At 40.6% G+C, this 22,371-nt stretch overlaps 1 protein-coding gene across 3 annotated transcripts in view; it reads left to right on the top strand.

Moving 5' to 3' along the window:
- The window catches only part of CNTNAP2 (contactin associated protein 2), a 624,497-nt gene extending 602,517 nt beyond the window's left edge, over positions 1-21,980 (top strand). For 2 of the 3 annotated variants that reach the window (XM_072329823.1, XM_072329821.1), the window contains 3 exons: positions 5,477-5,707; positions 13,988-14,059; positions 15,510-21,980. In XM_072329823.1, the coding sequence (XP_072185924.1) occupies positions 5,477-5,707; positions 13,988-14,059; positions 15,510-15,709 (503 nt within the window). In that variant the 3' untranslated portion in view covers positions 15,710-21,980. The remainder of the gene's footprint in view (positions 1-5,476; positions 5,708-13,987; positions 14,060-15,509) is intronic. The other variant, XM_072329822.1, reaches the window with a different exon arrangement.
- Positions 21,981-22,371: the final 391 nt, after the last annotated feature.

Genomic DNA, 22,371 nt, shown 5'->3' with positions numbered 1-22,371 from the left:
GGTAGCCCAAGCGCAGATGGTAGCACGATGGGTCGCCTATCTAAGTCAGAGAAGCAGCCTGTCTTCGTCTCCACTTAAGGAGGAATTACAGAAGATCCTAGGCCCAGTGACATATCGCAGTGATACGCCGAAAGAACCGATGGTCGCTCCACCAGAGAAGAGCCCTGTTCAGGAAGGAAGATATCCTATTCCTGAAGATGCCTGGTATATGGATGGGTCCAGCAAAGGCAACCCGAGCAAGTGGCGAGCTATAGCATACCATCCCTCTACTGAGACAATCTGGTTTGATGAGGGGGATGGTCAGAGCAGCCAATGGGCAGAATTGTGAGCCGTGTGGATGGTTATAACTAAAGAACCTGGTGATGGCATCCTGAACATCTGTACAGATAGTTGGGCCGTGTACCAGGGGCTTACTCTGTGGACTACGCAGTGGGCTGCCCAGGAATGGACTATCCACGCCCGACCGATCTGGGGGAAAGACATGTGGGTAGACATTTGGAATACAGTCAAACACAGGACGGTATGTGTCTACCATGTCTCTGGTCATCAACCCCTGCAGTCACTAGGAAACGATGAAGCGAACACACTGGCCCGAGTTCGATGGATTGGGAATTCACAATCTGAAAATATTGCCTGTTGGTTACATCAGAAGCTACGGCATGCTGGACAAAAGATAATGTGGGCAGCTGCTAAAGCATGGGGGCTGCCTGTACAACTATCTGATATCGTCCAAGCATGTCAGGACTGTGACGCTTGCTCAAAGATGAGACCAAGACCGTTGCCTGAAACAACATCCCACATTGCTAGAGGATATAGTCCTCTTCAGAGATGGCAGGTTGATTACATTGGGCCCCTCCCTCGATCTGAGGGGGCGAGATCATCATAGTATCATAGTATCGTGCGAGTTGGAAGGGACCTTAGAGATCATCGAGTCCAACTCCCGGGTTTCGAGCCCCCTGTGTAGCGAAGCGGCACTTCTACCCCTGCGCCACAGAGGGGGGATTCAAACCCAGGCCCTCCAGTGCCGCAGGCAGCAGCTTATACCACTGCGCCACTGGGGGCACACAGATATGCCCTGACCTGCGTTGATACTGTAAGTGGACTGCTGCAAGCCTATCCCGTACCAAAGGCAAATCAAGCATATACAATTAAGGCACTCACTAAACTGATGTCTGCATATGGGACACCTCAAGTCATCGAGAGCGACCAAGGGACTCACTTTACTGGAGCGATGATACAGCGCTGAGCAGAAGAGAACAACATTGAATGGCGATTCCATCTGCCATATAATCCAACAGGGGCAGGCCTTATTGAACGCTACAATGGTATCCTTAAGGCTGCCCTGAAGACAGACTCCCAGTCCCTGCAGGGGTGGACAAAAAGATTATACGAAACCCTGCGGGACTTGAACGAAAGGCCTCGGGATGGCAGACCCAGTGCCCTGAAAATGTTACACACTATATGGGCCTCCCCTCTTAAGATCCAAATTACAGGTACTGATAATGAGGTAAAACTGCAGGTTGGTAATGAAAATAATCTTCTGCTCCCTGCCCCTGAGAATCTAAAACCAGGAATCCATAAGATAAATTGGCCCTGGAAGGTGCAAGTAGGACCCAAGTGGTGTGGCCTACTTGCACCTTGGGGGAGACTATTGGAGGTGGGAGGTTCAGTTACCCCCTCGGTGATAGGTACATGGCCTACTGACATCGTGGTCAATACTCTGGTCTTTATTGCTGAAGGGACACCTATCATGTCCCTATGGCAGATCAAGACTCCTCCTCTGGTGCCAGATATAGTTATACAGCCACAGATATCTGGCCAGAGGGTATGGTATCAGAGGCCGGGACATAATCCGGTACGAGCAGAAGTACTGACCCAAGATAAGAATATGGCCTGTATCTTGCCCTGGAGGGCAGACCTTCCTCTCCTGGTACCCTTGAAACATCTGTATTACTCTCCCTAAGATTCTAAGCCTCTAGGACCATCAGAGGACGATTTGTGTGGACTGATGAAACGCAAATGGACTTGTACCTCAAGATGGCTTGTCTCCAGTAACATCTATCAAGCACTGGCCCACGGAAGATCGTGAATACCCATCCAATCATCATTTGAATAACATCAGCATTCGGTGCGACGGGAAATTGTATCAGCGTCGCATTGGGTCTCTGTGATAAGGGAAAACTCACCTAATCATTGGTTCACGCTGTGAAGGGGTGGAGTGTATGGGAGATTGGTAATCACAGCCTGAACCTCTGATTAATCAGCTGAGGCAAGTATGGGGTCAGCTGTGGGAGCACAGGTGAGAGTGATGTAGCTGTGCTCCTGGGAGGGGTGGAGCTCGACTCCATCCCCTCTGAGACCTCATTTAAGGGCTGACTCCCACTGAAGCAGTATCTCTTGGAGATTGCTCACCAGTGAGGACTGCCCTAGCTTCTTCAGCCAAGGCACCACCATTGGTGAGTTTTCCTTTACTTATACCTTCTGTACATTTGCTACCACCTGTATATTAATAACCAATACATTTATGTCACTTATTTTACACATGTTAGGTAAGGCATTGTACAATCAGTAAGTGTACATACAATCAATAAGTGTACAGAGGCTAGACTTATACAGATATTAGGTTAAGTAAGATTATCATGATAGAAAGATAATTAATAAATGAAATACTCACTGTTATTGAAGGCTCACAGTAAAACTCCAGAAAAGAACAATCTTCAGAAAAAGATCCCTCCTTAGTGGCAGTCAGTCAAATGGCGCCTAGGGGATGTAGAGCCAGGCTTCAACCCTTCCAGTAGCACAGGAATTAGCTTCACCTGTGCTCCTGCCGCTGACTCGTTGCTTGCCTCAGCTGGTCAGTCAGAGGTTCAGGCCATGATCAACAGTTCCCATACAGGCATTAAATGTTTCATGTTTGTCATTCTAAATTGGTTGCCAAGACAGAAAAGGTACAATTCAAGTTTGTGTGAAAATCAGTAAGTTGTTCTAAATGTGAATAAGGTTTGTCCAGGTTCCACCAGCTTTCCAATAATTCATGTCTAATTTGTAAACCACCCCAAAAAAATCCAGCTTGAAAATACTCTGGTTTATAGCTTTGGAACTCCTTGTACATGTTTATGATGCAAAACCCTACTTGTAGAAATAGCACTGTTAGATGTTGCATGGTAGATTTTTAACTTGCTTAGTCAGCAGATGTTGTTGCCTGTAGGTTATATTGAGCCTAGTTTGGTTAGAGCTGGACACAAACTAATCCAAAAGGCTTGAAATGCATTTTCTACTAACTTTGTGTTGTTGGCTTTTTGTGTTTACTAGCACAAATACCTAGACATGCTTTGCTTCCTAGATCTTTCCCCAGCTTTTATAATAAAAAAATTCTCTTGCGCTTTCTGTAGAATCATCTGTCTCAGCTGTTTTTTCTTTTTTATTTTTTTATGACACAATCTTGCAATTTTATGTTGTTTGGTTTTGTGTTTTGTTTTGTTTTCTAGTAACAACGCTCTTTAAAGCCTTAGCATTATTCCTATCTGAAAAGGTTGCCTTTGAGCAATCTCAGTCTGCTTCATGTCTTCTGTTCCTGGTGTACTATGTTGTGTTGCTCAACTTGTCATCCAAAGTCCAGGAAGAAAACTCTCGAACTCCACTGCAGTGTTAGAAAAGCAGCATTCCTTTATTCCTCACAATGTGCACCAGGCAACTTGACAAGCAAGCAAACACTGTCAGAGTTCAGGTTCTATGTTTATACAGTTAAGATATGTATGTGTGATACTTAGTCATACATATTCACTCTTTTTCAAGGTCTCATAGGTATGTACTAATGTTACTTTGGGCATTCTCAGTGGTATTTGGGCATTCTCAGTGGTCAAGTTCCCACCTACTTCTCTTTTTTTCACCATCAGCTTCATCACTGAACCCTCTGACTCACTTTCATTCACTTTTCCCCAGTTTGGAAGATTTCCATTGCTTGTTAGGATATTGTGGACCACTTTTTAAGAACAATGTATGTGGAACCCAAGGAAAATATCCTTGCATGTTTTGAGGCAAAAGATAAAAGTATTCTGTGGTGACTCCAGTAATTCTCATGTGGCAAAATCATTGAGGCAGAAGATAAAAGTATTCTATTATGTCCCCAGTGCAAAATTATTGGGGGAAAAACAAGACTGTTCACCCACTAAAGCTGAATTGTTAAGTTTTAGAACTATCACTTATGGATTCCATTTGGTTCTTAAACTAATGTATTACTAACCAAACCAGCCTATATCAAACTCAGTAAGCATCTTTCCATTAATTTCAAGGGCTGGACTTGAGCTCCTCACCCTGCTGAACCAGGGAATGGAAACCTTCAGAAAGGGAATATGAAGGCATCTGAAGGATGCTGGAGCAATTCTTTAGTAAAGCATGAACATGATGCTGTCATGTTCCTTTTTTATGTACTCTGTGCTGAAGCAGAGGGAATTAAGTTAAATTCCACAGTGCAAAGCAAAATTTATGTTTGATGCTTCAGCAAGGCTTTTATGTGCTAATATCCTCTGTAACACAGTCAGCTGATGAAGAGTGGAAGTTTTGTTTCCACCTTTTTGTGCTGGGCTATTGTAAAAGTTCCTGACAGGAAAAGCAAAAGAGCTGTGAACGATCTACAGATTCTGTAGACAAGTGCTAAGGCTTGATGATTGTTTTAATTGTTGTGTTAGAAGTGAGGAAAGCTCCTGGTTTCTCAAGCCCAAGAAGATGCCTGTGGACTGCTCTTAAAGTGCATCCACCAGTTTGTGGGCTAGCTTACAGCCACCATGTGCATTTTGTCCAATTTCCAAAAGCTCTTTGCTGGCTGGGGCCCTGAGGAGAAGAGATAAGAGCTGTGGCTCATCAGATCATAGCAGAAGAACAGGGAATTTACCATCTCTGTACAGCCCTGCTTGTTCCACTTTTTACAGCTTGCAGAGGAAGGAGGTTGGTGAGGAGCTATTTTCTATATCTAGCCAAGGGGATGCTTGGTCTCTGAGATGAAATGGGAAGGAAAAGGAGTGAATTGCGGTGGAGTATGAATGCTAATGGCACAAGTGTGTGCAATGGTTCTGTTGACAGGGTCCTGACCAATGAAGGCAGACTGGCAGGCAAGGAGCTGGGGTGAATGAAGAAGCTTCAGCTGGAAGAGGCATCCCAGCCACAATTATGCCCGTACCTTCTCTTTTATCACCTCATACAGGAGAGGGTTTTCTCCTGGTCTTTCATTTGCTGATGCCTCCTTCTCCCCAGCCTTTCATTTTAATGATAGCATACCAAAACCAGGTCTCAACAAGGTTTGCAGGTTTCTTGCTTTAATCTGTAACAAAATGGAAAGAAGTCTGACAGTGTCTGAAACATTTTTAGTCTCCTGAAACAGAGACTTTGGAACTGAGCTCTGGGAACTGAGTTCTAAGATCGTGCTTTCCAAAGCAGTGAATTATTTTGCTATATCTTTTTGTTTCTTCATTTCCTGTAGAAATTGGGAAGATCGACCAAGATATATATAAATACAACACACCAGGATTTACTGGTTGCCTATCAAGAGTACAGTTCAACAAGATCGCTCCCCTCAAAGCAGCTTTGAGATCTACCAATACCTCCTCTCACGTCCACATTCAAGGAGAACTGGTGGAATCCAACTGTGGAGCATCACCACTGACAATCCCACCAATGTCTGCTGCAACTGATCCATGGCACTTAGATTCAGGTAAGCTGGGCTTCGTCCCACGTTAACTCAGCTGAGCAGTTGAGAGAATAATTTTTATTTATTCATTCATTTTTGCCTTTTGTTGCTGTTTATGTTTTGTTGTCTTTTCTTACATTTATGAAGAAATATAGTGCTGCTGGGTAGTACTTTGTAGTATTGGTTATGTAGTAAGCAAGACATTGGTGATATGTGTGGATTAAACATAGTAGTATTTCTTCTATTGAATTGCTAGTAAGTATATTGTAGTCAATGTCATACAAAAAAAAAAATTTAGACATGTGTATTTATAAAGTGCTGATTTGTTTTCTGAAATGTCTGCTTTCCTTAGACCATGTTTAATGGGAAATCCTATCAGTCATTACTGCGTTCCTCTCATGCAGAAAATGCTAGAAAGCCAAAACCATTTGCTGATCCCAGCAAACTTATTCTGCTTTGTGCTTGACAGTCTTTGGAAGTATATACTGTGCCTGACTTCAGAGGATTGTATTTTTCCTTCTTGCTGTTTGGGTGTTAGATATATAGTTCAGGAAAAAAAAAAAAAAAATCATCCTCCTTTAAATTTGTATTTATGTTTACATTGACATGTGTCATATTTTGGCCTGATTCTGATTTCACTTTTTTCTGGTTTTACTGATTTCATTTATTAGCATAAATTAGAAACTGTCCCAGCAAGTTGATGGCTTCACAGTGGTATAAAATTAAAATGTGAGAGGAAAAGTGGGGACCATCACGGTTTTGACACCAAGTAGTCCTATTATCTCTCTGTCAGTTTTGGTATGCAAGAGAAGCATGTGCCAAGGTCATACGTTTGTCTTTGTTTTTCAAAATCTCAAACAATTCCTTGCAGCCCTTCTGTTCAGTCTTATTCAGTAGAAAGATAGGGCAGAGCTTTGTAAGAAGCAGAAGATGTTCTGAAGCTGAAAGTCCCAAATGCAGATACTGGCAACATCTTACTCTAAAACTCATTCCATTCATGCCACAGGCCTTTTTTTACTAAGGTTGTACTGCATCTCTTCACTATTCATGACATGCAATTTCCTACTTGATTTATTTAATCAGAAACCTTAGTAGTCCATTTTTGCTCTGAAATTATGAGATCAGTTTGTTTGTGAAGGTTATGTTCTAAGCTTCTTCTTCCATAGAAGTACGTTTCCTGAGGGATACCTCCTCACTGGCTTGTGTCTCTAAAAAGTGTGCCAGAAACTTCCTGAAAATTAACTAGTGCAGTAATGTGTATTGGTTGTTAATTTTGGTTTCTTCTTCCAATAGATAATTCAACTGCAAGCTAACAAAAGACTGGCTGGATATACTCAAGATAGTTGAATGTTTCCTGATAGTTCATTGATGTTAAAGTTCAATTTGTCCTTGTCCTGTGCTACTATGCTTGATCTTTTGCTGATTTAGTTTTGCGTGGAAAACTTTTGCTGAATTAATTCTACTTTGACCAGACAGATTTAAAAATTATAAATTTAATCTTGATTAGTTGCAGTACTCTGTCATGAAGAAGGGTATCAGGGACCATGCAGCATGCACTTGCAGTACTTCAATTGGTCTGTTAGCTTTTGTTCAGTAAAAAAAAATAAAAAAAAACTCATTGTAATAACGGTTTACTTGACTGTTTCAGTCTTGGGCAACCAGAGCATGATGGCTTGCATTCATTTCTGGTGATGAGAAGCTTTAGTAAGAACTACAGCTAGGCATTCCTCCTATTGTCCTCCCCAGTGTTCGGCAGCAGTAGAGGGAAAATATGATATTGCTTTAAAGACTCCTACTAAGGAAATGCCATACACTAAACAGTGCAACAATTGTGGTATAATGTGTGAAAGGTGTTTCACAGGGATAGAAGAGAAATAATGTTGAGCCATGTGTGAACAATTCCAGACTTTCCACTCTGGGTTAAATTTCCTTGGTACAAGGAGAAGGTATCATAAGAGCTCATTTAGCAGAGTCAAATAAGAACTACTCAAGCTTTGTAAAAGTACCTTTTCCAGTCTGACACAGTGGGCTCTGTTTCAGTTTCAGGAAAAACATGTGCTGTAAGCTTCATTAACTTAGAAATAGATGATGGTGAGTGATAAACAAAAGCATTTGCTAATAGAGTCACAATGGCAAATTGGCAGTTTGCACTGATTATTTTGCTTGTTGCCCATACCCAACTAGAAAACTTTTTAACACAGAGCATGTAGAAGGAGAAAACCTAAAAATTGATGGTGCAGGTAATAGTTTCTGTTGACTCTGGATCTGAAATAGTCTTGGTACTATTAAAAAGATCCTCTGCAAAGATTAAATGTTTTCCACAAGAAATAACTTTAACTTGGAACATAGGAATGGCATGAATAAGTAAAAAACTGGAATAAGAAGCATACAGGTGCCCAAGTACTTTATGTAACTGCCTTCTTTTTCCTTTCCCTAGGCTGAAAAGAACTTCACTTCCTGTATTACCATTAAATTTAGATTAAAACAACCTACTCTGACCTGTCCCTTATCCGCTGTCCAGTCCTTTCTTTTTTTCTTCAGAATTAGATGAATGCTAAAAGTGCAGAAGCTGATCTTGCTGTTTGTATTATGTCTGTGAAAACCTCTTTCTTCCAAGGACTTCAACCTCTCTTTTTTTCCCCTCTTTTTTTTTTTTTTTTTTCCCCAGCTGTTATAAGTTTATGGACATAGGGAGCTGAGAGAATAAAAATACACAGTAAAAATTCTCTTGTCTCCACCCCACCTCTACCAATGAAAACTGTACCAGTCTTTTTTATCACAGAGTAACATAACAAAATTTTAATGTCACAATACATAGTATCTGAGTTAGCAAATGCTAACATCAAGGTTATATACATACAATACATGAAGCTTAGTGTGAAGTGCTACCTGTGTTGTTTGTAGGTGCTGCAGAAGAGCAAATCCATCTGTTACTTGCTCCTTCCATAAGGGCAGATCTTTACTTATGTTTTGCTCTTTGGTTTTCTTGTTCATTTGGCTGGATTTTTACTTTTGTATTTTGTTTCACTCAAATATTCCTTTTGGGTCTTTTATCGGCAATTATCTGAATACAGCAAGGCTTTGGTCAGCACTTTACTTGCTTGATCACTTGATCATAGAAGGAGATCAGGTGTGTCAAGCAGGAACTTCCTTCCATGAACCTGTGCTGGCTGGGCCTGATCCCTGGGCTGTCCAGCACATGCTGATTTCTCTGCCCACACTCACTTTTTGGACCACTTTTCTACTCTGACGGTCACTTTACATTTCAATTTTGTGGATTTGCAGGAGGATTATATGTGGAAAGTGGCATGAAAAAGACCTACCTCTGAAAATGTTAGATGCAAAATCACACCTACCATAATGAAGCAAAATTATCAGTCACTCAGAAGGAAGCAGCAGGACTTGTGACTGGCTGCAGCATTGCCCTGTTGAACAGGAACTTTCTTGTGGGTTAGAGAGCAATCAGGCAAACTTAATGCTTTTCTAAATGGAGACATTTAGATTGCATATTTTACCTAAGGGTCTGAGAGAGTAAGTTTATAATTCAGATTCATTTTCCTCTTGTTAGTTCTTCCTTTTCATTGCTGTAGGGATACTGTTATGTATACTGTTTCAAGATGTCTCTGTAGGGGACCAGTATGGAGTTGTGAGTTTATTTATCTGACATTCAGAATAGCATTTGTTTTAGAGAGATACAGAAATGTGTTTTTTAGAAGATAGAGTGCCAACAGATGGCAGAGACAAGTGCCACTGGCAAAAACTGCTGGCCAGTCTCCCTTCATTGAGTCCTGAGAAATGTTCTCTTTTTTGTTCTGCAGACAACCATACACAGTTGGCTCAACTCCCCCCAAGAGTATACACATAAACCTCTTTTCAGGCCATGTGGCAAGCTGAAGCAATTCATTCATTTGTTACAGCTTCTTCGCAATACAAGAAGTACTTTATTATGGTTATTACTTAATGCTAACAGAAAACCAGTTGAATTCCGTTAGACAGTTTTTTGGTATAGTGAATATATCATTGGCCTATAAAATCAAATTATTAAAATATTGCCTAATCCATGAGACAAGGAAAATGCAGCTGGGTTTTAAATACTAACATAATAAGGAACTAGAGTCCTTGATTGTTTGAACTGTTTCTAGTTAAGTGAAAATGTCAATCTCACATCTGTGCTAGGGAAGATCATGGAGCAGATCCTCCTGGAAGCTATGCTATGGCACATGGAAGGCAGGGAAGTGATACAGGAGAACCAAGGGCAAATCCTGTTTGACTAACCTTTTGGCCCTCTATGATGGTGTCACTGTATCAGTGGACAAGGGAATAGCCACTGATGTAATCTGTCTGGACTTCAGTTAGGTCTTTGACACATTACCCCACAGCATCCTTCTCTCCAAATTGGAAAGATATGGATTTGGTGGGTTCAATGGATGAAGAACTGGCTGCAGGATTGGGTCCAGAGAGTGATGGTCAATGGCTCAGTTTTGGATGGAGACAGTGACAAGTGGTATCTCCCAGGGTTTGGTGCTGGGGCCAATATTCTTTAATATCTTCATCAGTAACATCGACAGTGGAGTCAAGTGCACCCTCATCAAGTTTGCTGATGACACCAAGCTGTAGGGTGTGGTTAACACACTGGAGGGATGAGATACCATCTGGAGAGACTTCGGCAAGCTTGAGCAGTGGGCCCAAGTTCACCTCATGAGGTTCAACAGTGTCAAAGGCCTTACTGAAGTCCAGGTAGACCACATCAACAGCTTTACCCTCTTCCACTAAATGGGTCACCTTGTCAGAATGAAATCAGGTTTGTCAGACAGGATCTACCATTCATAAACCCATGCTGACTGGGCCTGATCCCCTGGCTGACCTTTAATTCATCCATGATGGTTCCCAAAATTATTCATTCCATAACCTTCCCGGACACTGAGGTGAGACTGATGGGCCTGTAGCTACCAGGTTCATCTTTCCGGCCCTTTTTGAAGATGGGCATCACATTCACCAGCCTCCAATCCAGCAGGACATCCCCAGTCAGCCAGAACTGCTGAAAAATGATGGAAAGTGGTTTGGCAACCACTTTCTTTCCGCCAACTCCCTCATCACTCTGGGGTGCAATCCATCCAGCACCATGGATTTCTAAGCATCCAGCTTTCAGAGCAGGTCCAAAACTATCTCATGGATCGCACAGGGCTTATTTTGTTCCCCTTACCCATCTTGCAGTGCAGGGGGCTGTGTTCCCAGGGAGCAACAAGTTTTACTATTAAAGACTGAGGAAAAGAAGGCATTAAGTACCTCAGCCTTATCCCTATCCTTGGTGGCCAAGTTGCCCTCAGCATCCAACAAGGGATGGAGATTCTCCCTAGCCTTCCTCTTGCTGTTGATGTGTTTATAAAAATATTTATTGTTCTCCTTTACCTTAGTGGCCAAGCTCAGTTCTAGCTGTGCTTTGGCTTTCCTAATTTTCTCCCTGCACATCTTCACTACATACCTGTAATCCTCATAAGTAGCTTGTCCACTCTTCCTATGACCATAAACTTTCCTTTTGTTCTTGAGATCCAGCCAAAGGTCTCTGTTCAGCCTGTCCAGCCTCCTTGCCCATCGGCTCATCTTTTGTGACTTCAGGATGGCCAGCTCCCGCCTTTAGAAAAATTTCCTTAAACTATTCCCAGCCTTCCTGGGCTCCCGCTCTCTCCGTAGTTACCTCCAAAGTGACCCTCTCAAACATGGTCCTAATGAGGTTGAAGTCTGCCTTCCAGAAGTCCAAGGTGGCAGTTCTGCTGACTCCCCTCTGTGGTTCAACAAGGATAGAGAAATCCAGCATCTCATGATCACTTTGTCCCAGACGGCCTCCAACCTTTACATTCCCCGCCAAGCCTTCTCTGTTAACAAACAGCAGGCCCAGGATTTTGCTTCCCCTCATCAGCTCCCTCACCAACTGTGTCAGGAAGTTATCTCCCACACACTCTAGAAACCTCCAGGACTGTTCCTGGTCAGCTGTATTGTAATTCCAGCAGATGTCTGGGAAGTTGAAGTCCCCCACCAGAACGAGGGGGAGTGGCCTTGACACCTCACCCAACTGTTTATAAAGCATCTCATCCACCAGATCCTGGGTGGGTGGCCTGTAGCAGACTCCCACAGTAATGTCAGTCTTGTTGGCCATAGCTTTTATTCTGACCCATAAGCTTTCAACCCTATCATCACCGTCATCTATTGCCACACATTCAGTCTTTTTTAACATAGAGTGCTACACCACCGTCTTTCCTACCTAGCCTGTCTCTTTTGTAAAGTCGGTAGCCCTCAATCACAGCACTCCAGCTGTGGGAATCATTCCACCATGTTTCCATGATGGCAACTAAATCAAAAATATCCAAACACACAATGGCCTCCAGCTCCTCTTGTTTATTACCCATGCTGCGTGCATTAGTGTAAGGGCTCCTGAGCTTGGCCTCCTTGCAAGTGGCAGCAGCCCTAATACCCTCATGACCACACTCAGGTGTTTCCACAGCCACCAACCTCACACCAGCCCTTATGTTCTTCTTACAAAGGGGTGAGTCATCGTCTTTCTTCACCAAGGGCCAAGACCTTGCGGTCTTAGAAGCACATCCCACTCCTGCAAGCACAGGGAAGTTATGTACAGGCTCTGTATTAGTGACCCCAGTTACACCCCTACCCCCTTCATACCTAGTCCATACATGTCCAGAGAAGGGCCACAAAAATGATCTCAAGAATGGAACACCTCTCCTATGAGGACAGGCTCTCTCCTATGAGAGAGCTGGGGCTGTTCAGCTTGGGGAAGAAGGCTCTGAGATAACTTGATAGTGGCCTTTCAGTATCTATAGGGTAGCTGCAGGAAAGAAGGAGACAGATTTTTTAGCAGGGTCAGTGGTGACAGAGCAAGGGAAAATGGCTTCAAGCCCAAAGAGGGTGGATTTATGTTAGATATAAGGAAAAAGTCTTTTACAGTGAGGGTGGTAAGGCACTGGAATTGATTACGTAGTGATGTGATTTACACCCTGTTCCTGGAGACTTTCAAGGCAAGGCAATGCCCTGGACAATCTGACCTAGCTGTGGACATTCCTGTTGATTGCAGGGGAATTGGACTAGATGACCTTTAGAGGTCCCTTCCGACTCTTAATGATTCTGTGATTCTATGAAAGGCTTTTGAAAACATTTTCTCTATCCCAAAATCAATACCACTGACAAAGTAGTAAATGATTGCAGCCCCTCACCTAGTTTCCTCAGGTTGTACAGTTACTGCAGCATCAAATTTTTGTGTATGACTAGAAAGAAAAATTTTGATGACAAGTTGAATTGATGAAATTGTTTTGTGGTTTAACCTGGCAAACAGCTAAACAACACAGTCTTTTGCTACCCTGCCTCCCAGTGAGATGGGGGTAAAAACTGGAAAAATAAAGTAGAACTCATAGGTTGAGATTGAAACTACTTACTAAAACAGAAGAGGAAGAAAGGAATAACAGTTATGATAATTTTATATATGTATAATTACTCTCTCTATATATATATAAATATATATATACATATACAAAACAAGCAGTGCACTGAACAATTACTCACCACTTGCTGACCAGTGTCCATCCAATCCTTGAGCAGTGGCAGATTCCCCTAGCCAATTCCCCTCAATTTTATAGCTTTTTCACATGATGTCATATGGTATGGGATATCCCTTTGGCCAGTTTAGGTCAGCTGGTTCTGTCCCCTCTCAGCTCCCTATGCCACCGCAGCCCCTTCACTAGCAGAACAGTGCAAGAAGCTGAAAAACTGAAACCACCTCTATACAGCACTGCTCAGCAACAATTAAAACATTAATGTTGTATCAACATAGTTTTTCTCCTACAGTCAGAACATAGCATCACAACAAACACAATGAAAAAAATCAACTCTGTCCCAGCTGAACCAGAACAGATTGTCTTTGAAAAACCTCTTAAGGTTAAAATGAAGCATGTGTTCATATGCTTGTGAAAGAAAGGTTTATATACATTTTTGGTTTTGTGCTAATTAAACTTACTGTGTCTATGACAGTAGAGTAACAAAATTGCCTTCTGTATTTCTGTATTAATAGCAGTGCTTACTGAAGGTACCTCCATTGTTTTATTTTTGTTGAGAAGGAAGCAAAAAGTCGGAAGGGATCAGATAATAGTGAAGGATATTTTTCTTTCATGTTTATTTAGATAAATATCTATCTGTTTACTTTTTCTTTAAATTGTATCTAAGTATGTTGGATGTATTTCTGAACTAGTTTATTAAGTTTTGCTGATACTATAATGTGAATCTTTAATTCTTTATTTACAGCCAGTGCTGATTTCCCATACAATGGTCAAGCTATAGAAGATGGAGTTAACAGAAACTCTGCTATTATAGGAGGTAGGAAAAATGTCTAATTTTCCTAAGAGATTCTGTGGCACAACTGTGAGGCTTAGTTGCAGTTGGTGACATATTCAGTCTACGTGCTAAGAACTGACTTTGGGAAAATTACACCAAAGTAGAAGTTTGTATAATTATGTTCAGGTGATTTGTTCTAGTAAAATGGCTTGTTTTCACTTAGTTTATCCCCTCATACTCAGTTTTAACCACATCAAAATATTCATATTTTTAATACAAATAACAAGCATGCTTGTGAGGAATAGTTTGTGCTTGAATAGTTACTTGTGGTAATAGAGTAATTCATTTATGTTAAATGGCAAGGACACTTTTCCAGTTATATCAGATTCAACATGGATATATGGCAAAAACTATTAGTTACACTCTTGATAGAAGTAATTCATACCTTGTTTTCTCAGGTTCTTCTACAACTTGTATACCTCGCAGTGCCATTCAGTGTGATAGGTTCTTAGGTGATGTGAAGTAATGCCACAACTTGGATCTTAAACTAGCATTAAATTGAAGACTTTCAGCCAAGCTGTCTCCAGCTGTAAATATACTGAATAAATTTATGCATACCTACAGTTTGGTCCAGCCCATCTCTCTGTACTGAAGTGTTACACCAGAACTCTCTAAAGGCAACTTTGGTATTGCAACAAATTCTTTAAAACGAATGTTTTAAAACAAATGTTTTAAAGATCATCCTAATACCTTTTAGTCAGTTCTAGATACATATAAAATGACAGATTGGTGATGAGAGATTTTTTATCTTGTAAAGCAAAACTGAGTATAGTAATATGTGCAGTTGAATGGAATTTCTTATTTCTTTTCCCTGTCCCTGACATAGGACTGTGTTTCCATAACCAGGTTTAAGTCAGTTGCTTTAGTTTTGATTTGTTACGTTATTTTTCATTTCAATTTTATTTTTTTATTACTACTTATAACTTTTACTTTATTACTTCTATTTTGGTAACCAACTATAAAGTGAGGATAATATTGCATTCCTCAGAAAATTCAGACCATACCTGAACAACGTGGCTGCCCAACACATCATTTAACATAAGTGACATCAAATAATTCTGATTACAAGATTTTTTTTTAGCTGACAAATGTTGTAATTTCCTCATTGTGGATGATACTCTAGTGTCCTCTGTCTCCAAATAGCTGCCCAGCCAACAACATATCCCCATTTCATCTCCTCGTTTTAAGGACACAGCATCCTCTGCCTAACAATCAATGAAGCTCACCTCTGTGACTAGGTAAAAGGTAAACTATGGGGTGAAAGTCACCAGCAGACTTCCCTCACTTATTATAACATAAATTTTAGAGAAGTGAAAACCAAGCAACTGTGGTGATATTCAGCTGCCCATGTAGTTGTGAACCTCTTTCTTTGTACCAGAATCTGTGGGTGTTCTCCCCCTTAGTGTCATCTTTTCTTTCCTTCTCTGCTCAGGTGTCATTGCTGTAGTGATCTTCACCATCCTCTGCACTTTGGTGTTCCTGATCCGCTACATGTTTCGCCACAAGGGAACCTACCATACCAATGAGGCCAAAGGAGCAGAGTCAGCTGAAAGTGCTGATGCTGCCATAATGAACAATGACCCCAACTTTACAGAGACTATCGACGAGAGCAAGAAGGAATGGCTTATCTAAGCCCATAGAGAGGGAGCCTGGGATGGGATACAAGCTGGGCCAGGTTAGGACTGGAATGACTCTTGCAGTGGGGAAAGAACATTCTGCGTTGAATGCTTGAGCACACATAAGATCAGCACAACTAGAGGAGCAAGTGACAGGAAAAATCACAGAGACTGGAGGAGAAAAATATCACAAGCATTTAAGAAAAATACTTTAAACATTAACTTACAGTGAATTGCCCTTCTGTATTTAAACCACTGTAACAAAGAACAGTTTCACAGCCTCAACATTGGTTAAAATTTTCAATAATAACGATCTTTTTCTGTATGTGTTTAGAGGTATTCTAAAGAACAAAAGAAACAGGGCCTTCTTTTTTTTTTTTTACGCTTTTTTAGAAGCTGTTTAAAATGGAGGTTGTTCTGTCCTGAGAATAAGTGACAGAACTTTGTTCTGATGTGTTTTTTTCATATCTGGCTACTTCTCCACAGGCTGCTATCAGCCCTGCACCTTCACTGTATCATGCTTCATTTTGGTGGTGTTTAAACAGGTGTTCAGAGCTGGGGGCAGAACTGAGAGTTGAGGAAGAATGCTTAGTGCAGCTAAACCTTGCCAGATTTTCAAAATGTCATCGGCTCTTGTCAATCCTGGCAGGATTCATCTTTTTTTGATGCAGATACTTCATTGATTCTGTACTGTTATCATCAACAATGTAAAAATACTGTCACTATGGCTGCTACTACTACTGCTACTACTTCTTCCAGTGAGAATGATCATAAAGCACAGCAAAATTATTTTTTATTATTTTGTGAACTCTGTGGGAGGATGGTGCTGTACAAGTCTGTAGACCTGTTCTTGTGTCTTTGGTAGGGCACTGGTGACCCAAGGCACATGCCAGTCTATATTCAGTTCTGTCTGTGATGTGCCAGTGTGTATATCCTGGACTTAGGCATATGCATTGTAGTTAGGAAATTATAGCCAAACCTCATTTGCTTCTGTTTCTTTTTTATAGGCTGTCATTGAAATATTAACTAACACAGTTCTAGTCAATGTATTTAAACTCATGGATTTCACATAATACTTTTTACAGCTTTGACTTAACAATTCATAGTTTAAATCAATTCATTTTTATGAATTGCCTTCCGAAGAAAGCCTCTGCTGACAGCATTTGCACAGGCAGAAAATGAAGCGACAGAATGTTAAAGCACTGCCTCGAGAACACGTGAAAAACACACAGTGCTAGAAAAGACATGCAGATGCAATATGCAAATTTATCTGAACTATTACTTATCTAAGGCATTTTTAAGAATGTCAAGGAGAGTTCCAAGTGCATCATTTTACCCCATATCCCCTCTTAGACAGGGAAGTTGCAGATCCCACTTGAGAAGCAGTCCAGTAGTTGTAGAAAAGCGAGGAGGCTGCATGAAGGCCTTGTATCCTTTGATGGCAACAAAGAAGCTGTAGATTGCACTGTGCAGATACACTCAGTTCTCCAGGTCTGTTTTCACAGAAATTTAGGGCCTTAATGAGCAATTTTTGCAGTAGAATGGAACAAGGAAGTGAATGTATTGCAAAACATTTCCTGTGTGCTAAAAGAACAGAAGCAACACCAAGAATTTCCTTTTAAAAGTATGCTTGTGACAGTCTCGGATTTGCTTTTATCTTTTAATATTGCTGAGTTTAGTATGCAAAGATTTAATCCATTTTTCTTTATAACAAGGATTTGTTTTTCAAATTCAAATCTGTAATCTACTACACTGACTAGTGCTGGCATCTCTAATTTCTTTATATTTGATTGTACATATACTATTATAGATAATGCTTTAAAATTTAATCTAAAAGAATCACAGAGAGGGAGTAAAATATTTTGAGTCTTACCTGACAAGAAGTTTGCAAGCATAATTTGACAGATAGACAGGGATAAATAGTTTGATTTAAGGCTGGTAGTATAAAGTCATCTGGTGGATTCATTGAACATGTATCAGATCAAATCAAACCAGCCCATTGATTTCTTCCTGCTCATGGATTTGGAATTAACATACAAAAAGTTTCAAATAAGATTTACTGTTTCTCAGGTAATATTATGTGGCAGAGGTATTCAGGTAAACATGAAAGCTACCTCTGTCATTCTTGTGCTCTACGGTCTTTTTCCTTGCCTCCAGTATCAGCATCTCCCTCTCTTGTGCTTAATTAAATAGATGAGTCCCTGATCATGCTTACTTGTGGGCATAACATAAATCTCTGACCCTCTGGAGAATATCAGAGCCTGGGATGACTCTAGCCTGCACCACTGACTATTCAGCAAAATACTTTGGTTGTTCCATGTTGCAATTTTAGATGACTTTCTGTAATTGAAATGGTGTTTGCTTTTCTTCATGATATTCTGTATTTGATTTTAATTGTACTTTGGTCCACTCTGAAAAACATCCTTGCCTACAGCTTCAAGTGAACACAGCATCATTTGCATAGACTGGAATGTAGTTTGCAGAAAAAAATTACTAATCTGAACTTAATGTCTGTGACGGAGATCAAACTCATGTATGAGTTTGAGAATCTGGAATCCTCTGATGCTAGAGTACAAAGTAGCCAAATGCCTTAGCATGGTACTAGAAGGGAAGAATGGCTTGGTCTGTGTGCCTAACTAAGTCCTTGGCTAAGCTAGGAAAGCTTGTTGAATTATGATAAAGGGGTCTGTGGCATCTGTTCACTGATTTTCCAAAAGATTTCCAGTTTATCACTCAGAACTCTTCAAGCAAGAATTTCTGGAAAACAACCTTCAACTACTGCACATGCAGTAGTTGTAAATTCATGTCTTAAATTTGGAAAGACAGGATTTAAATTTCCTAAATTAATTTGCATGCATCTTCATCTCTCCCTTGGACACCATGTTCCTCATAAGTAAAGTTCATTAATGCTGTATTAAAATGTTGATGGTCTATTTTTCAGGTACAGTTCCTTTCATAACTTTAGAAACTTTCTCAATTAGTTGTTAGAATCCTGCCTCTTATAATGGATCTTAGTCTAAAATTTCATGTCTATCATCCATTTTCTGTGTAATCTTTTCATGGCTAGATGAATTCCTCTGTGTCTGTCCTGTGTTTAATTTCTGAAAATGTAATAAGCTTAATAATAGGCACTGGCCTACTTTCTGAGCAGGCTCAGAAGTGTAGCTTGCATATTTTTGCTAACACCACACTATTTTGAGAATTTCTTCCCCTGTAGGCCTATTATTGGCAACAATACCCATTGTTTATTTCACCCATTTTTATTTGTGCCAGTATTGTTTGACAGGTTCTATCCAAATGCTTGTAATGGGAAAATCTGGTGGAGAGTAGAATAATGCTTTTATCAGAACCTGTGTTTTGTGCTTTCCCCCAGGGAACACTAAACTAAGCAGTCTTGTATCACCTGCTTTCAGCTGCTTCACCTATCTGAACTGCATAGGAAAAAGTTGCTTCTTGCACTGACTGAGCCACCAAAGTGTCCCAGTTGTGTTTCTGGAAGGCTTGTTCCAATTCCCTTGAAATCAACAGCAAAACTGCCAACAGCTGTGGGGAGTGCAAGACTGGGCAGAAGACCAGAATCCTCTGCATTAGCAGCTTTCAAGTCCTCATTCACAACACACAGACCACAGGGAAATGAGTCGTGGAGCTCCAAAGAGCCAAAATGCTGAAAAACTAATCAGCTCAGCTTTGAGGGGAAATTTCACATATTGCTTATTCCGTATTTAATGATTGAAAATTCAAATGTGTTACATAGGAGTATGCATCTTTAATTGGTACTGGAACAATTCTACATTGTATTTTTCTTATCTTAAACCTTACCTTTACCTTTTATATTTCCTGATGAAGCTAACACTTCAAACATAGTATTTTAGTATCGTGCTCTAGCTAGCATGATGTATGTCAAAGGATGGTTATCATAAATATTTTACTAAGATTGCCAGAGTGGTGGTGTATATGTATGTTTATTGTAGTCATGAGAATTTGTTCAAAAAGAGTCTAGTAAATAATTACATTTTAATTAAAACTATGTCCTTTAATGGCAGATGCATCTAATTTCCAGGGTATCTGTTGAAATGGGAAGCTATCTCAGTTTGATAAGCAATAGCTTTTAATATGGTTGAACCATGCCACCTTCTAGCAAACATGGTAACTCTGAAAGGTTATCGTACAGGAGAACTTGTATTTTGTTGATCAGATTTTATTGCCTATCGTAGAGAAATTAAACAAATCTAAAAGCAGCAGCATGTAAATTAGAATGAAAGAAGAAAAACATGTATGTATGCCTAATATCTTAATATCTTCTGTGAATGTCTTTCCTTTTAACTGAAGTTCAGTTAGTAATCAGATTGCTAAGTAAATAAAAAGAAAAAAAGAAAAAAAATAAGAAAGCAATTCTAAGTAGTTTTAATTAACCTAAAAGCTTTTTCATTGTTATCATTGTCTAATTTTTTCCTTCTCTAGTACCAGAAAATCATTTTGAAAAAGGTTACAAGTTGGAGAGGCCTCTTAAAAAAGACTCAAAGTACATGGAAAAAAAGATAAAATAAAGGATTTCCCAGCACAGTTGGTTGTAAAGAGGGTACTGAAACTGGGGATGAATTATTAAAATGTGTCCACATTCACTGTGTATCAGACAGCCCTGACTGTGTGTCACAGTCAGAATCCTGGGAATCCTGAGCAGGGTAAATCTGTGTCTGTTGAAGTGAGCTGAGTCTGAACACAGTTTTGTTGGAATCAAAATGACTGAGCTTCCTCTGATTCCTTTGATAGCAGCAAGTCTAGTGCCACTTCTGCTAATGTTTGTTATTGCCAATTCAGTGGCATTGCCGGCTTCACAAGAGCTACATACTAAAAATGAATGGGAGTGGTTTGCCTCCCTGTCCTACCATAACTGTCCTTTCCTTTATGAATGTGAGCCTTTTATTGAAATCATCAAGAAAAAATATGCATCTAGTTCAACAGACTTGCTTTCTAATTTTTTTTTTGCTTTTTTTTTATTTTTTTTTTATTTTTTTTTTATGTGCAACATTTTACAAAAGTGCTACATGTAGTGCATTTGAATAAGAATATTCTAGGCAAAGATGCAGAGGGTGCAACAACCTCAAGAATTAAAGAGGCTGAGACTGTCCTAACTTGTTTTTTTTTTCTGCAGTGTGAATTGCCCTAACTACTCCACTCTATTACTCCAAAGACCTGGTCTTATCCAAGGCCTGCTCTGTGGGTTGCATAATTGTGGCAAGGTCCAGTTATGCCTTGTGTCCATGTTATGACTGTTAATTTGTACTACTGTTGAAACCTCTAGAAATGGATAGAGTCACACATTTTTAGTAGCATTTGACATCTGTATGAGAAAGACCTAGAGGAAAAAGAAGGGAGCAAAGGTTTAAGCTTAAAGCCATTCTGATACTTGTGCACCGTGACAATGAGCAAATTTGTTTCTTCTTGCTATCACCATGACAGTGAGGCCAAAACCATATGGGCCTGAAACAAGGCTATTTTGGATGGTCTACAGCTCTGGAGTAATTGTTGCCCAGATGCCATTAAAATATGATGAGTTTAAAAGTTATATACCAAATTTCTTCAAATCCCTAAGCCTGCAGTACTAACAGAATCCTTCATTCTTTAAATTAAATGCAATTTTGGAGACAAACTCAGACTTTACAGTATTCTATATGGTACTTCCAGTGACAGCTGACTTGGACCTAGTTACCAAAAAGCATTTAACAATCTTTTCAGATTTTTTAACATTTGTAAATTAAACTCTGACTTTGTCACATAGACGCAGACTTCTTGAAGCACTGTGTTCAAAATCCACTTAAGAGAGAGAGAGAGAGAGAAGAGAGAGAGAGAGAGAGAGAGAGAGAGAGAGAGAGAGAGAGAGAGGAAGGGAGGGAGAGAGAGGGAAAGGAAGGGAGAGAGAGAGGAAGGAAGAGAGAGAGGAAGAGAGAGAGGAAGGAAGGGAGAGAGAGAGGAAGGAAGGGAGAGAGAGAGGAAGAGAGAGAGGAAGGAAGGGAGAGAGAGAGGAAGGAAGGGAGAGAGAGAGGAAGGAAGGGAGAGAGAGAGGAAGGAAGAGAGAGAGAGGAAGGAAGAGAGAGAGAGAGGAAGGGAGGAAGAGAGGAAGGAAGAGAGGAAGGAAGAGAGGGAGGAAGGAAGGGAGGAAGGAAGAGAGGAAGGAAGAGAGGAAGGAAGGAAGGAAGGAAGGAAGGAAGGAAGGAAGGAAGGAAGGAAGGAAGGAAGGAAGGAAGGAAGGAAGGAAGGAAGGAAGGAAGGAAGGAAGGAAGGAAGGAAGGAAGGAAGGAAGGAAGGAAGGAAGGAAGGAAGGAAGGAAGGAAGGAAGGAAGGGAGGGAGGGAGGGAGGGAGGGAGGGAGGGAGGGAGGGAGGGAGGGAGGGAGGGAGGGAGGGAGGAAGGAAGGAAGGAAGGAAGGAAGGAAGGAAGGAAGGAAGGAAGGAAGGAAGGAAGGAAGGAAGGAAGGAAGGAAGGAAGGAAGGAAGGAAGGAAGGAAGGAAGAAAGATTAGGATACTCTGCAAATATTCTTAAATCAAGTAACAAACTTAGTTATGTCCTTTCTGTGATGCAGCAGCTTCTACTAATGTGTTTATATGCTTCCAGTGCTTCCACTGTTTTCTTGGGTTGTTGTTTCTATTTGTGTGTTTTTGGGAGAAATATCTGGATATG

This window comes from Excalfactoria chinensis, chromosome 2 (assembly GCF_039878825.1).
Source record: "Excalfactoria chinensis isolate bCotChi1 chromosome 2, bCotChi1.hap2, whole genome shotgun sequence".
Classification (NCBI taxonomy): Eukaryota; Metazoa; Chordata; class Aves; order Galliformes; family Phasianidae; genus Excalfactoria; species Excalfactoria chinensis.
The sequence above is the reverse complement of the archived record's forward strand: the minus strand, read 5'-3'. Positions and strand labels throughout refer to the sequence as shown.